The sequence below is a fragment of the Limulus polyphemus genome, unplaced genomic scaffold (genome assembly GCF_000517525.1).
Source record: "Limulus polyphemus unplaced genomic scaffold, Limulus_polyphemus-2.1.2 Scaffold1067, whole genome shotgun sequence".
Taxonomy (NCBI): domain Eukaryota; kingdom Metazoa; phylum Arthropoda; class Merostomata; order Xiphosura; family Limulidae; genus Limulus; species Limulus polyphemus.
In genome coordinates, this window is record NW_013666677.1 from 332,284 (window position 1) to 348,472 (window position 16,189).

General features: G+C 31.4%; 1 protein-coding gene across 1 annotated transcript in view; it reads left to right on the forward strand.

The window, feature by feature from the left end:
• Window positions 1–16,189, forward strand: part of LOC106461962 (eukaryotic translation initiation factor 4 gamma 3-like) — a 70,477-nt gene that overhangs the window by 48,535 nt on the left and 5,753 nt on the right. The window contains exons 14-23 of the mRNA XM_013921831.2: window positions 3,138–3,320; window positions 4,624–4,722; window positions 7,057–7,204; window positions 9,982–10,079; window positions 11,104–11,237; window positions 11,778–11,840; window positions 12,622–12,797; window positions 13,612–13,721; window positions 15,070–15,242; window positions 15,621–15,825. Of these exons, the coding sequence (XP_013777285.1) occupies window positions 3,138–3,320; window positions 4,624–4,722; window positions 7,057–7,204; window positions 9,982–10,079; window positions 11,104–11,237; window positions 11,778–11,840; window positions 12,622–12,797; window positions 13,612–13,721; window positions 15,070–15,242; window positions 15,621–15,825 (1,389 nt within the window). The remainder of the gene's footprint in view (window positions 1–3,137; window positions 3,321–4,623; window positions 4,723–7,056; window positions 7,205–9,981; window positions 10,080–11,103; window positions 11,238–11,777; window positions 11,841–12,621; window positions 12,798–13,611; window positions 13,722–15,069; window positions 15,243–15,620; window positions 15,826–16,189) is intronic.

Sequence of the window (16,189 nt, forward strand, 5' to 3'; positions counted from 1 at the left end):
ACAAGTGATGATAATCACCACCTAATTTATTTCCAAGTGGTTTGATATAACTGCTGATGTAGTGATTTATTTCCAAGTGGTTTGATATAACTGCTGATGTAGTGATCCAGTTTATGCTTTCTTTTTTCTGTGACTTCTTCACATTACAGTCTACTGCTTCAGAACGTATTCTTGTTGCTAACTTGTTTCAAGTGTGCATTATAGTCAAAAAGGATTCAGAGAAATTAACTATACAACTCCAAAACACCTACTGGCCAGGTGGTTAGGGAGTTTGTCTCGCAATCTGTGGGTACGTGTTCAAATCCCCATCCCACCAAACATGCTCACCCTTTCAGCCATGGGGGGCATTATAATGTGACAGTCAATCCCAGTATTGTTGGTAAAAGTATCTCAAAAGTTGGTGGTGGGGTGGTGATGACTAGCTGCCTTCCCTCTAGTCTTTCACTGCTAAATTAGGAGCAGCTAGTACAGGTAGATAGCCTTCTGTAGCTTTGCAAGAAATTCAAACAAAAACACCTTTTACAATTATACAAGAATATATTTTATGTAATGAATGAAATAGTCTACTGACCAATTTCAACGTAGGACTGTTTATCTCCTGCTTTATTGTACAAAACAACTCCAGCTGTTGTTGCCAGTAATTTGTTAATAAATATAAACTTCTGGATGAAACATTATGAATTGATTATTTGATGTATATAAATAGTATGAAATAATTTTTTCCATGTCTCTCTCTCTCTCCTGTATAAATATACTTGTTTAATATTTAATTCAAGCTCATAATCTCTGAATAACTATCATTATACTCTTCTCCTGGTATTATATTTCTGAAAACATAGGACAATGGTTTGAAAAATGTGTAGCCACACTATCATTACTAAACAAACTTCATTCTTAGGAGTACAAAAACAGGAGAAAGACAAGATTCCAGATTTCTTGTATTTTTATGATTATAATTTATTGATAGAAAATGAACTAAAATATAAAAATCAGAAACTTTTTTGATTAGATAAAAAAAAAACTTAAATGGAAAAAAATTTAAATGAAGAAATTACTCAGGACATCTCAAGGCATGATTGTATAACTTGATGTCCATGTTGGTAATTCAATAACTTGTTTACAAAATGCCATCCCACTGTGATGAATGAATAAACACAGCTACAGAGCAATATAATTAAATGAGCTTAGCATTGGCTGCAAGAATAAATAGCATGTGTTTGTCTGTTATCATGTAAATTTATTCTAGAAATAAAAAACTATTTTTCAACTCTTCATTTTACCCAAACTTTCTGATTTTGTTACATTTATAAAGTTTTACTGAAAGAAAAACTTTTGGTATTCACTAAGAAATTTCTAGCGACAATGCAAATAAAATTTATAAACTTAAGATGAAAAACATTTTTATTTCCAACAGGATACGTAGTTTCATGATTATGTGATGGTTACAAGGTCGGTTAATATTATCATGCCTGCATACAGAGGGTTAATTGAATTTTAAATTCTAGTCATGGACACAAATGAAGCAACAAGTTTTTTGTACCTAATATTTCCTAATGATTGCCTCTTTGCCTTCTTTTCTGCTTCTTCTAAATCTTCTCTCAATTGCTTTTTCTTCTCTTCCTACAAACGATGACATTTAACGTCCAATTCATACATATATATAATCACATTTTCAAAAACAATAATTAAAAATAAGCTCCAAAGAACCAAACTATAGTAATACTATAACAATTTCAGACACAGAACCTCAAAATGTATTATCATTGAAATTTGTTTGGTTTGTTTTGTTGTTAAGTGCAAAGCTACGTAGTGGACTATCTTGTATCAAAACCTGGGGTTTAGTGTTATACATCTTCAGACTTACTACTGAGCCACTGAGGAGCTACAACTGAAGAAATGGGATAGACTGAGAACTAGAAGTTGAACTTGTCTCACAAATTAATTTTAAAAAATTCCATTTATAAACACAGTATTGTCGTGCAGAAATAATAGAACGTTTTAAAATTATTATAATTTAACTGGTTTTCTAGCTAAGTTATAAATGGGTTAAACTGATTTTGATATTTGGTCGAGCCAAACTCCTATGATGGGAAACAATGAAATTGGAGCAAATTTTTCAAAACCTGTAATCTGGATGATTCAAGCCTCATAGAAATTTGATAAATTCAACTATTCTCATTCTGTTGGTTATAAATAATGTAATAGCAAATGTCAGAAAGAATTGGACATTTTTTGAAAGACAGGATGCGATTGGATGGGTGTGGTGCGTAGCTTTTCATTTATATTGTAATTTTATTTATCACTCTACAAACCTGTGAATACATACATTCTATGAATCTTGGAATCGTTTAGATATTAAAGAAAACCAGTCGAGACATGGTTATTCGACCCTTTACGCTGATGTTTTCATGTGTGAAATTCCTTGCTTCTGAGTGAAGTTTTTCAACATATACGTTTTATTGTATCATACCAAAACTAGTATTTGTCAAATGTGTATTTAATATGTTTAAACTGTTATCTGTTGTAATACATGAACTTAAATTGTATTAGGTAGCACGCGTCAAGAGTTCAGTTCTTACTCGTGCTTTACACTTAGTTACGGTTAAAATTAGTTACAATTATTAAAGAGGAGAATTAATATTATAACAAAAATCATACAACACAGCTTATATACCTTTTTTGGTATTCGTGTTGTTGTATTAAACTTCAAATTTGAAATGAATTGATCTAAAGCTCTTAACAGGAAGTCAAATATTTCATCTTATGAGAAAAGGAAGTAAAACAATCTTCTTGGCTAATTGGCCATTACAGCTTGTGTTCCTCACACAACAAGATTGGCAAGTGCAATGTTTTTGTTATAAATACTTAAGTATGTATAGTCGTAAAAATGTTGTTTCAAAAATCGTTCATACTATATGAAACAAAACATTTGAGTTTACATTTTTCACTGGTATTGGAAAGTTAAATAAGCTATACCATATTTTTTGGATAGGTTATCCCAATTTACTGTGATTCATATATTCTGTATTTAAAAGAAAGATAGCCTTAGAGCAATATTTTTTTAATTTTAATAACAGAAATGCTATTATGTTGAGTAATCTGTGTATTATATATGTCTTTTCTTTTTATCGAAACGTTTTAGGTTTATTGGAGAATTGTTCAAGCTAAGCATGCTAACTCCCAAGATCATGGACAGTTGTATACACAAACTGTTATCTCAACAAGATGAAGATTCTTTAGAGTGTCTTTGTCGGCTCCTGACTACTGTTGGAAAGGAGCTAGAAGGAGACAGGGGCAAAAACAAAGTCTGGACTCAACAGGTGAGCTGAAATTCTTATTTTCCCTCAACGGTTTGTGTTGTTCCTGATATATGTTTATAAATCATAGATTTTTAGAGTTAATGCTTTAGAGACTTGATCTTTTATTTTGATGCCCTGTGAATGAATTCCTAACTTGAGTGGCTAAGCATGACTCAGTTGTTAGCATACTCTTTTTGTGGAGCTAAGTTTCCTTGGTACACATCTCTATCACACGCACACACATGCACAAAGTTAATTTTGGGTTTTGGGTGTATTATAAAAATGACATCCTTCTGACATACAAGAGTTGGTGTTGACTCACTGTCGTACCTCTGTCACTTCAAAATTAGGGACAGTTAGTACAGATGGCCCTTGTTTAGCTTGGCTCAAAGCCCAACAAGCAACTACAAGTTGAGTTCCACAGAAAGTGATTGAATTTGAAATGTTACTCAGCAATTCATCTAAATCTTCACCACTTAATCATTGTCAGTTATACACAATATAGGATTTACACTTACTAAAAAGGAAAAACATGGTTACATTTTGACAGTTGTTCGGCTCATTACTTTTCATCTCTATAAGGTTTGGGACAGATAAAGCCCATAAAAACCTTTAGAACAGTAAAACTCACATGATCTTTTAAAATCAAATTTACTACAGGATAGAAATACGCTGATTATTATATTGGTGCAATTAGCGGCATTATCAGTGATTCTGAGTACTATGGGTACCGATAGAGGAAAATGAATGAAAAAATATTATAAATATTGCATTCTTCATGTTTCTGGCTATGCCAAAATTTATGCCAGCATGGAAAATTAATTAATTAGTTTTGAAAATATTAAATTTTTCTTCATGTCACTGGTAGTGTTTCAACTTATGCTAGCCTGGGACATAAACTTTTCATGACATCATCAGTATGTCTTGATAGCCAAATGCAAGTATTATATATTGGTAGTATTGGCAAAAAGTGGTGTCAGTGTATCTCTACTATACATAAACACTAGTTGAAGAACAAAAGTAAACGTATGCTCCAGACCCGGTCAAACCAAATCCAGGACAAACTATAATACTCACGAATATGTACATCTCTCACCAAGCAGTGGGGTTGAAGAGAAGCAGATAAAAGCTTCTGAACACCCCTGGTTGTCCTCAAACATGTTGAGGTTGAAAGGACGTAACCAAAATTACCACCCAGAGTATAAATAAATATAACAAAAGTAAATGGATTATTAAAATAATTTTATTTATAAGAGCTTTCATTAATTTGCTTTGCCCATAATATTTTTACTATCATTATTAATTTTTTTGTTTTGTTTTCCAGATGGATAACTACTTTAAAACCATGGAGAACATTGTGAAGAAACGACTTACTTCCTCCAGGATAAGATTTATGTTACAGGATGTAATAGATCTTCGTAAGGTGAGAATTATAGTAAACATACTGATGAAACTTGTTAATCTTAGATGACCACACCAAGATTCATGGTTAATGAAGCTCATTTAACCCTCTCTGCATGGGCATCCATTACTGCGCATGTCACAAGGCTTTTAGTGACTTTAAGTCTAAAATTTAATTTGATAACAAATTTTCATGAGGCACACATGTGAGCAGTTTGGAGAAGCTCGTGAGTAATGTAAATCAATAACATAACAATGAGCCCCACGTTCCCCAAGTGATTTACAAATGGTAATTAGACATGGTTCAAAGGGCAATAAAACAAGAAAATTTAAGTATAAATAGTTGTATACTGTTGTGAGCTAAAAGCTACTAAAGATAAACAAATGTAGTTTCATGCTACAGTATGAAATCATTAAAAAAGGGGTAATTTAGATTTTTTGGTGGTTACGAGGTTGGTCAAATTGACCAAACTCGTAAAATGTTTTAACTTTGATTTCTGTGCAGCTCCAAGGGATATCGCCTGCAAAGCCTATTTTTTAATTTATAATATTTCTGCACATCCAAAATGTAAATATATTTTTTAGACTGTCATCCATTTGTAATAGACTTATCTAAATTTTTGTTTCTCATTTGATATTTCCTATCTCGTAATGACTATTTCAAGAAACATGTGCAGAGAGGCTTTTATTATGCCACAGAAAGTGGGCTGGACAGTAACCAAAATATTCTTGTCTGCCTTCATTATTGTAAAGTAAAGAAACACTGTAATGTATAGTTTCTGAAAAAGCAACTAGCAGAACATCTCTTAGTGAAGAACAAAGGATTCTAATACAAAACTTAACAACAATCCTTGTATCTATGATTTTTGTATAGTTTCACTTCAAATCAGTAAGTGCTGTGAAGTTAATGGCCAGCAGTTCGAACATTTACTTTAATAGACAAGTCATTACTTTTTTTTATTATTATTGTTATTCAAAATTCCCATGGGGCACAACTTTTGCACCACCCTGTATCTTATATTATGTGTGTCTTAAAGCTACCGGAATGTTCTTATATGCGAAGGCATCAGTTAAGGATATTTAGGGTTGGTGAGTACTCATAGAACTTATTGGATGTATAAAATGGAACTTTATGATCAATAGTGTTAAAAGAAATCTGGTTTTCTTTCTTTCAAAGTTTTTTTTTAACAGTTGGTTTCTTTGCATATAAGAGTTTATATGAACAGACCAGACCATGTTGTTATTAGACACACACAAAATAATTATACTTTTACTGAAAAAGTAACTATTGGATACATTTAAATGATTGGAGACACAAAATTAAAGACAAAAACAAAAAACTTCACATGAAAAGAAGTACTTCTTGTTAAACCTGCTCGTATACAGAATAAAGGATATATTCAGAAAAGATAAATTGATGGTATGTTCATATACTACATCTGGCCTGATAATTCAGGAACATCCTTACCTGAAAAAAAATTTCTGACCAGCTACATACCTATCTGTCAATAAGACTAAATAAAAAAAAAAGATCAGGATTTCTTGACCAGTTGGTTTTGTAGTCAGCTTCTGTTGGAGGTGACCAAACAGAAGCATGAAGCCCTTTAGTTTCAGATTCCTCTGATGGAAGCCCTTCCTCGAGAGAGGAAAATAGTGAATTTGCAACAATCTGTAACTTATTCCTGTATTTAAAAACCCTTTCTTCTTTATTATACATGTAGTCTTAGCTCTTTCTTTTAACCTTTGTTTTGTTACCATTTCTAGAAGAAAGGAAGAATATTACATGTATATTTTGCCTTTTTGTTGGGAAAAACTACTGCCAGTCACATTATTTTGCAGGTTGCCACATCAAATGAAATTGTCATTGTCTGTCTACTGTTCACTTTCAACTCTCTCAATAAACATTGCATGTGGAAAATTCTTTACTTCATAAAGGATATTCACATAGCTCGAGATCAAGTCTATGATATCAAGATCGCTTTTTAAGGAAATAATGAAAGTTACATTAATAAAACAACCAACATTGTAATTGAACGTATAATTTTGCTGTGATTATATTTGAACATATGCTTTACGATCATTTGTTAATAGCCACCTATGGAGAAATGGCAGTGTCATAACACTAATTGCCAGTAATTGATTACTTTGTCTGGATGCTTATAGACTTATTTATGAGTGGGATTGTAACTGTATGATGCTTTTAGATGTTTACTAATAGCTTGCCAAGTTTCTGGTAGAAACACTCAGTGAATTCAAAGTTATACTATGCATAGCTCTTTAAACCTAGATCTTGCATGAATAAAAAATGCTTATTAGTCATGGTTTATTATTCATTCATTGAAACGGAAATTTTTAGAACAACTGGGTGCCAAGGAGGGATGAAAACAACCCCAAAACAATTGATCAGATCCACAAAGAAGCCAAGATGGAAGCTCAAGAACAGGAGATGTTACTTCAACAAGTGATTCCCCAAAAAAGACCCGAAGACAGGGATAGGAGAAAAAGTAAGTTCAGGATTTAAGAGGAGGAACAACTTAGTTTTGCTAACGAAATAAATATAATGTTAAAAGTAAAAAAAATACTGTTGGTAGTAAGAATAACACTGTTTGCATTTTTATTGTTTTTTTATATGAATCTAAACATGAAAAAACTAACCTTTAAAAAAGTATTGTCACATCAGGAACCATATCTTTAGAGTTATACGATCTATTATCTTTGTATGTACGTGTTCTGGGTGTCAAACAGATGTTATTAGAGGAATCTTTAGATTACCGACTGTGAAAGTTGAGTGAGAGCTAGAGATTGCAAGTACAAAGACGTTTAAAAATGAAACAAATATGAAACTCCCATGAATTTTATTACGGAAACAAAAGGGCTTAAACTAGTCCATAAAAACCATTTTATTCCCATGTGAATGGGTAGGGGTCAATGTCACGACATTTTACAGGATGCCATTCAATGTGGTATGTATTTAATGTTAGAGTTACCAACTATTCATGACATCCTCCAATGCTGATTTAATGACATTTAAAGTAGAGTAGTGCAGGGATATTGACAAAGTATCTTGTTCTTCACATGAACATCACCTTGAACTCTGCCCTGTCAGTCTGAGTCAGGCTAATATAGACATATCTTCAGTAAGATCACCTTTGTATCTTCATGAACATCACCTTGAACTCTGCCCTGTCAGAGTCTGAGTCAGGCTAATATAGACATATCTTCAGTACGAACACCTTTGTAACTTCGTGAACATCACCTTGAACTCTGCCTTTTCAGTACAAATACTTGTGTAAATCATTTGATTTTTTGTGTACAACAGACTTGTACATTTTACTACAAGCTTGCCATACTTTGGTGTAGATATAGTTAGTAAATTCAGAATTATAGTCAATTATCTTTCTCCAGTAGAGGGCCGGTCCAATGGACTAAAGTTGTGCATAATAGGTTAAAGAACTTGTACATCATATTTTTTCATTTATGCTATATACATAACAATTAGTAAAAGGGGGAGGGTACATTCATAAAATAATTAAACATTTTCTAAGCTAAGATATTTTTGTAACTTAATAATAATATAATAGTGTTGATTTTTAAACAACAGTGGTTAAAGCAAGCTATACTTCAGTTCCAATTATTTGGCATGGAAAACTATAATTAGCACAACACTGATATACGAGATAGTAATTACTTTATACTATATACACTTACTTCTATACATTACATGAATAACCAATTGGAAGCTCAGAATGTCCCCCTAGTGGTTTTTCTAGTCTTTCTAACATATATAGCACCATTTCTTTCTTTTAAACCAAGATTTCAATGTGGTAGGTTGTCTTTAGTCTGCTCGAAATTTCATATTTTTTTTAGACCCAAATACAGCTTGGTTACTAAGCTTGATAAATTATAGTAGAATTCTATGGTATTAATGTAGTAATTTATGATTTTTTAGTTATTCAAAAGTATATATATATAAAACCTAAAAAAAATATTTGTTTCATATCCTCAACGTGTAGAATTTTTAAAGACTTAGCAACCTACATCAAGCAGCAACCAAATACAAAGATTGTAACTAGAAGAAATAATTGTTTGCTTTACTTCTTTATTTACTGTTCTATGTTTTAGGAAAATAACTTTAAGAACTTATTTCAAAATAGCGATAATCTATATACATATATAATGTATAATAATTGAAATGTGACCGTATTTTACAAAATATCAGTCGACTAAAACACAGCCAAGACAAGTTACTTTGTACAGACAAAAGGTCACCTTTATGTTATTTGATACGGTAACATGAGTGCATGTGAGCCATGTTGTTGTAACTTCTACATTGTTAGCCAGGCACGGGTGAAAGGTCAATATAATAAAAACAATAAATGTATAATGTTATGAGATTTAAACTATTTCATCTAAACATTTATGTTTTTGTGTTATAATATGTGCTCATTCTAGAAAGGAAAAGGCATAATTTGTTTACTTCCTAATTTTTTTTATGGTGGTTGCGAGATCGGTCAAATTTACCAAACCCGTACAGAGATTAGTTACTGAAAATAATGTATAAACTATAAAGTTTTTTCTTAAGAAATGTTTAACTATTTGGACATTATAAAGATTTTGCATGTGAAATTTCAACATTTTCTTATGCATAAAAGTATTTTTAATCTTAAAATGAAAATTACTTTGCATAATGGATAGGCAAGATGTGAAAAGAAAAAAAAAAAGGCATGTGAGAATCATTGCTTTACAAACCTTAAGACGTAAATAAAAAATTAGATATTATGCATATATAACCGTTGTAATGTATACTGATAAACTGACCAAATTTCGTTAACTATTCGCTTACTAATTTAAAGTTATAGCATGAAAACTATAACAAGCACAAAATGGCTACGAGGTCGGTCCTAGGGACTGAGCCTGGGTTGAAAGAGTTAAAAGAAGTGTTTTTAATATTTAAAAAAAATTCTAAAGCTTATAAACAATATAAATACCAAATCAAATTATATATTTTTAGGAGAAATAAGACACTATTTAGAAAGTTTGTACTAAATTTCATAATGTTTAAATACATTCACTGTGAAAAGGAAAGAATCAGGTACTATCATTAACACCTCTCAAGTGAAGAAAGGGTTCAACTCCAATTTTACTTTTCTGATTAAATTTTCATTAATCAAAGCCGTACACGTTTGTTAAAATGAACAAGAGCTAGTATTAATGCATTTATCCCAACTTATATCTGTATTAAGTCTTACTAGTTTGTATAATTATAATGGCTCTTTTACAGACCGGGGTAACACCTCATATTCAGAAGATGGCTGGAGCACAGTTTCAAACAAACATAGAACACAGATAGATCCTAATAAGATAAAGCAACTATCTAAGGTATGTATTTAACTTGTTCATAAAGTTTTTGCTGGAGTTGAAAAACTAACAAAGTTTTGCCAAAAAAAGTTAACTTTATATATAATACAGATGTTGAAAATAAAAACTCGAACCATTTGAGTGGGTCTAATATAAGTACACCACCAGCTAACTTGTTATTTTGTAATTAACCAGCTGAAAGGGTTTTTGAAATGGAAAATTACAGTAAAAGTAATTCTTAGAAATTGAAGGCTCATTTTTAAGTGTAGTATGTATCTGTTTTACTTGGATGAATATTTCATTTTAGAAATATTACACTAAGCATACTGAGAAGTGTGAATAGAAAGTTAAGTCTGTGTAGTAAATAAGCTATAAGAATATTTAAACTTAGTTTTTAGTGTTTTTGATAATAATTAGTTATGCCAGGCATGATATTTTGTGTTATAAAATCACTTAGTTCTAAACAGATTACAGTTTGTTCTTTTTACGTAACATGTTTGGCTCAATGCAGGCTACTGATTAACATACCTAGATGGTGAAGTAGAGAGCTCTATTGCTGAGGCCATGGGTACTCTGTAAGAGTCACGACCAGTTCTCACTGTCTAGTTAGACCAGACGAAGAATTGGCATTAGGCTGTCAACTAGCTTCCTTCTGTAATTTGTCAGTTCAAAATTAATCGAGCCTTTGTTGTTTTTTTTCATGAGTATCTGAAACAAACAGTGAAATGTGTTAAGAGGAGAATATCTGTTACATTCATGTCTTTGAAAGACAATTGCTTAAAATAATAGTTTGTTGTATGTCTGTTTTTTAAATGATTGGATCATAATCTATGTATATTCAGTTATTTGTTATTCTCTATTTTGATAGATAAAGTTTTTTGTTTTTTTTTGTTGTGTGCCTATGATGAAGTGTAACGTGTCAGACTACTGTGATGAGAGTAATGGAATTCCTCGTTACTGAGGCACTTATTTTTTGAGTGAAAGTTGCGTTTACTGGAATGTGCTTAAAATGTAAACACTTCCTGTTTAATTGTAAATTAACCAGAACCAGCAAGATACGGAAAGTATCCAGTTAGGCCCTGGGGGTAGATCCTTCTCGAGTTGGGGACGGGGAAGTAGTGGTGGAACTAAGCCGGCTGCTGTAGACAATGAACCTAAAGTTTCAGTGCCTTCAAATAGGTGTGACTTTTTGTTTTATTTTTCTATATAGGATAAATGTAGTAGGTAAAAATTAGTAAAAAAATAATCCAGTATAGAAAGCTTGTTGCCAGATTTTTTTGTCTTCAAATTCAAGAATTTAAAAAAAACATTTCTTTTTGATGAAGTGTACCATGTGAAATTCATTAAAATACTGCTTAAGATTTGAAAAACTTCTAAGTGCTCTATAAAGATAATTAAATTGTTAATTAAGATTTTGTTGTACAGCAAGTTTTACAAAAAAATTAAATAGTGAAGTCATTTATCCCCTGAAATAGTTAAACATCTTTGTAAATGTTAAATTTGGATTTTATTACCCACAATACTTCTGTTTAAAATAAGAGCTAACCTCAAATTTTAACAGTTGTAAAATATTTTTAAAAAAAGTGGCTCCTGTGCATTTTATATACAAATAATACAATGTGTTTGAATGCATTTTTGTATATGATATTGTATCTTGCCAAGATAATATGATTTTTTTTTTGCAAGGAAACTATTTAAATCATCTTTTCACTGCTCTAGGTTCTCAGCGTTAGCAGCAGAGCAAAATATACCTGCGTATGAATCTAGAAGAGGTCCTCAGAGGTAAGTAAGAAAGAAAGAAAAATGTTTTGTGTCTGTTGTGAATGACAAGTTTTGTTTTTTTTTCCTTGTAAAAAGTTAAAGGTTTTTACTCCAATTCAATCTTCTGATACAACAAATGTAGTTGGAACACTTACTGTAGATAATACTGTATCTTAGCAACTGTGATCTCAAATGAAATGCTACGTTCTTATGATTCAAAAGCGTTATTTAGGCATTTTTCTACTTGTATCGGGATTGCTAATTGTTTGAATACGTCTTTGGCATTGTATCAAGTTGTTTTTGAAAAAATTATTCTACTGTAATACAGGTTATTAGTTCTGATAAAAGAGTTAGCACAAAGGATCACATATAAAGTGTAATAGACTTAAAATAAGACCCAAAACTCGAGCACTTTTGAATAGCTGACTATTCTTCTTTAGGAGAACAAAGGGTGTATAGTCGGTTTTGTCCTGAATGACAATGGCGCCATCCTTATCAGCTTGTTTAATAATAACGTTATTGTCATGTTTCAGTAAAATTAGAACAGCTTGTTTGTTGTAGGAGAGATTATTTCGCACTTTTAATGGTTTGAATTACTTCATTCTCAATTGCAGTAATAAAGCTCTCTAAGTGTGGTTCTCTGTTGATTGGGGGTGACCAGGTGGATTTTTCTTTAAACTTTGTACCGATATCGTTTGCGTTAGTGGTTTTATTGTGGAAAAATAATACAGATTATTAGTTTGTAATCTAAATGTGGTCCATATAAGTCCATCAGTATTTAAAAAAATTGCATATTTGACAGATCAACACCTTCAAGTAGAGAATCAAGCAGAGGTAGAGCCAGTCATTTTCCTCCTCCATCTGTTAGAAAGACACCTTCTCAAACACTGCCTAAAGAGAAGGAACAGTTGATTGAGACAGTCAAGTCTTTCACTAAAGAGAAACCAAAACCTGAACCTAAGAAGATAAAGGAACAAGGTCTGTATAAGAAGACGCATTACTGCCCTCTTGTGAAAGTAGCATGAAAGCTATTAATAATACTAACATCGTTGTAATTTGCTTCATTTATATATATATATATATTAACATCTAAAGATCTGTCGTTAATGTTACTTTATACTTTTGGAAAACATTATTAATATTATGACAATATGATATTTATCCATCCATTTCACTGATATCCCTAAATAAAATGTTTAGTAAAAGATAGCTTTATACATTTTTACCCTAAAATAAAGCAGTAATAAAAATGGTTTCTAATAAGATGCAAATACTTGATTTTTTGTAGAACTTGAACAAATATATTACATCGTGCCAATTTTCAATATTAAGTTAAACAGTTATGTTTTATGAAGTTTTAAATATCAATGTACCTTCATAATAGTGTTGTCTTTTGGGTAATTGTGTTACTGTAATGGTATCCATTCGTGATCCTCGGCAAAGTAATATGGTGGTGTAAACACATCATAATAGTTTTTTAGGCTTATAGTCATAATAGTTTGTTTTTAAATCCAACAACATCAGACAGTTTGTTATAGTGTTATTTATATAATCCCATCATCATAAGAAGTAGTGTATATTTTTTAACTAACTTCAACATCAAGTATATAATACATACATTGCCTTAAACTCATCCAACCCATATGTTTGTTGTTTTCTGTTAAACTAAAGTGCAATACAGGTGTGTTTCTCAATTTCTTCCGAAAACATTAAAAGGTATAATTTCACCTGGTTCTCATCAGAGACGTACATCTGTAGTGCCAGCATCTTACAGATGAATTTCTTTTTATAGCTCTGACAATGACTGATAATAGTCTGAAAAGTGGACATTTAACGGAGGAGGAAATCGATAACAAGACTAAACAGTTGATTGATGAGTTCCTGCATCTTCAAGATTTTAAGGTCTGTTGCTAGTTGTAGCTTTTTTATCTCTCATTCCTACCATACGTGTTTTTTAACACTGCTTGCTTGTTTTACTATGATGATGACGTCGTTACTAGTTGTGATTTATATTTGAACTTCTGAGACAAAAATTGATTTCAATATGTAAATGTTCTTGATGTGTTTAGTACGATACTGTATGACATTGACTGGTTTCAAAATCTGCATTATCGTATAGTGTATTTAATAATGTAGAATATACACTTGTATGCTTATGGTTTTCGGTATTGGTTTATTAGGGAAGAACTAATACTACAAGGGATTTGAATCTATTTTTGTTGGGATAAAATTTTGCACCGAATATTGCCTACACATTTGTATCTTTTAGCTCCATGATGCTGTTTCATTTATGACTGAGCTAGTTGAAAGTGAAGTTTTAAAATATTGTAACTCTGTTTTAACCTACAGTACTGTGTTTTGCCAGTTGTTTGAATTTCTTACCAGTAGAAGGAAAGTGGGTGTATTTAAAATATAAATTTATTAACGCTGTCTTAGTCTAGAATATGGGAAGATTGTTCTTGTAAGTGGAGATTTAACCTGTTTCTTTTACTGTAGGTGCCAGTATTTGTTTTGAACCTTGTGTACTGACTCTGTGTTATTTCATTTAACTTTAGTAGTAAAGAAATAAGATCATTATATTACAATAAATGAAAACATAGACAAGTAACTTTTAAAAATTACTAACTATTGTATCATATTGGAACCAAATACAACTAACTGGTAGACTAAATACTTGTAAGCTACCATAGTGAAAATTGAAATGTGTTAGACATTCATGTTCCTTTGTAATACAATTCTGTGGTCAGGAGTTTGTCACAAGTTTTAACTTAATGCAGAAGAACTTTTTATATTGTGATTTATTTAATTTTGTACATTAGAATAAAATTTGAAAATACAGGTTCGTATCATCATTATTCCATTTTCACATTACTGTGTGTTCTTGAGAAAGCTTATATGTACGTGGTAAATTTAATAATCGTATTAAGATTTTTAGTTACAAATAAATAAATAAATAAATATAACAGTCCTGAGCTCCAGTCAATCTTGCAATTTGTGTTACTTGCTTAATGTTTTGACTTTATTCCTTCATCAGGAGTATATAATTTCTGTCAAAAACAGATACACAGAAATTGTATGTTTCTGATGAAAGTGTAAACCCAAACATTGAGTCACTACAAATAAATGTAACAACTGTGAACTACAGAGAATCTCACAATTTGTTTTGTTATGTGAAGTATGATTAAGTAAGCATTAAGTAAGCTAAGATTTTTATTGTTGAATTAAATTGTATTTTATTATTTTTTTACAGGAGGCAGTTCTTTGTGTTTCAGAGGTCTTTTCTCAGTCTACTATTTGTTCTTTCATTTCTTCTGCCATTAATCAAGTTCTTGAGCGCTCTAGTCAGGCTCGACACTTAGTTGGTCAACTGTTTCATGATTTGGTACGAAAAAATATTCTCTCTGTTGAGCAGTATGTCGAAGGGTAAGTTATGACCTTAAGTATATTTTTCTGTTTCCAGATTAGAACATTAGAGATTGTAGTTCTTTACTTATCCCTCTGATGCTACAGTTGAATAGAAAAGTTTCCAAAGATGTGTCTGTGTGTGTCAATACACTGCTGATATTTAAATTAAATCTTATAAAATAGTGTTTACGTGCAAACTTTGTTACTTTTGTGGTGGAATTTTTTTATTTATAATGAAGCTTATTAGAACAGTAACTTGTCTTGTTTTCATTCTTTTTTTGTATTTCACATTACAGGATTTTCCTGTTCACTGTGATTGAGAGTAGATTTTAATACAAGTTCTACTAGGAGTAATAAATATTATTACCCTTATTCTTGTTCTCTTTCTGTTTTTAGGCTAAAATCTGTCTTAGAATTAGCCGATGATTTCGAGATAGATATTCCAAAGATTTGGCTGTATCTAGGGGAACTCGTAGGCCCTATGATCCAAGATGGAAGTATACCCCTTATTGTCCTTAAAGATGCGGCCCAACCTTGTGTAGCTAATGGTACTGCCGGAAAACTTTTATCAGCAGTGCTTCATGTAGCTGCTGAAAAACTGGTAAGATCATGTATGACGGATAAGATTTAATCTGACAGCTGTTTTCCATGAATTCACTAATGTATGACTGCTCAAAATATGTTTGACTATTTTGGTTCTTTTAAAAAAATAACTTGTAATAACATCTTTTTATTAGATACTCTGTGTTTACTACAGATGGATAAGGTGATGAACAAAGCATCCACTCCTAGGCCTTTAAGTACTTCTATTATTTTTCATCTAGTAGTGTATGAAAAGAAAGATTATTAAGTGGGTAGCCAGATGTATAAATACACTTGATGCACTGTCTTACCAACTGAGTTAGCACAGTGAAAGTAGTCCCTCAACCTGTGATCATTCTCTATAACCTTAGTTGTTGAATAAG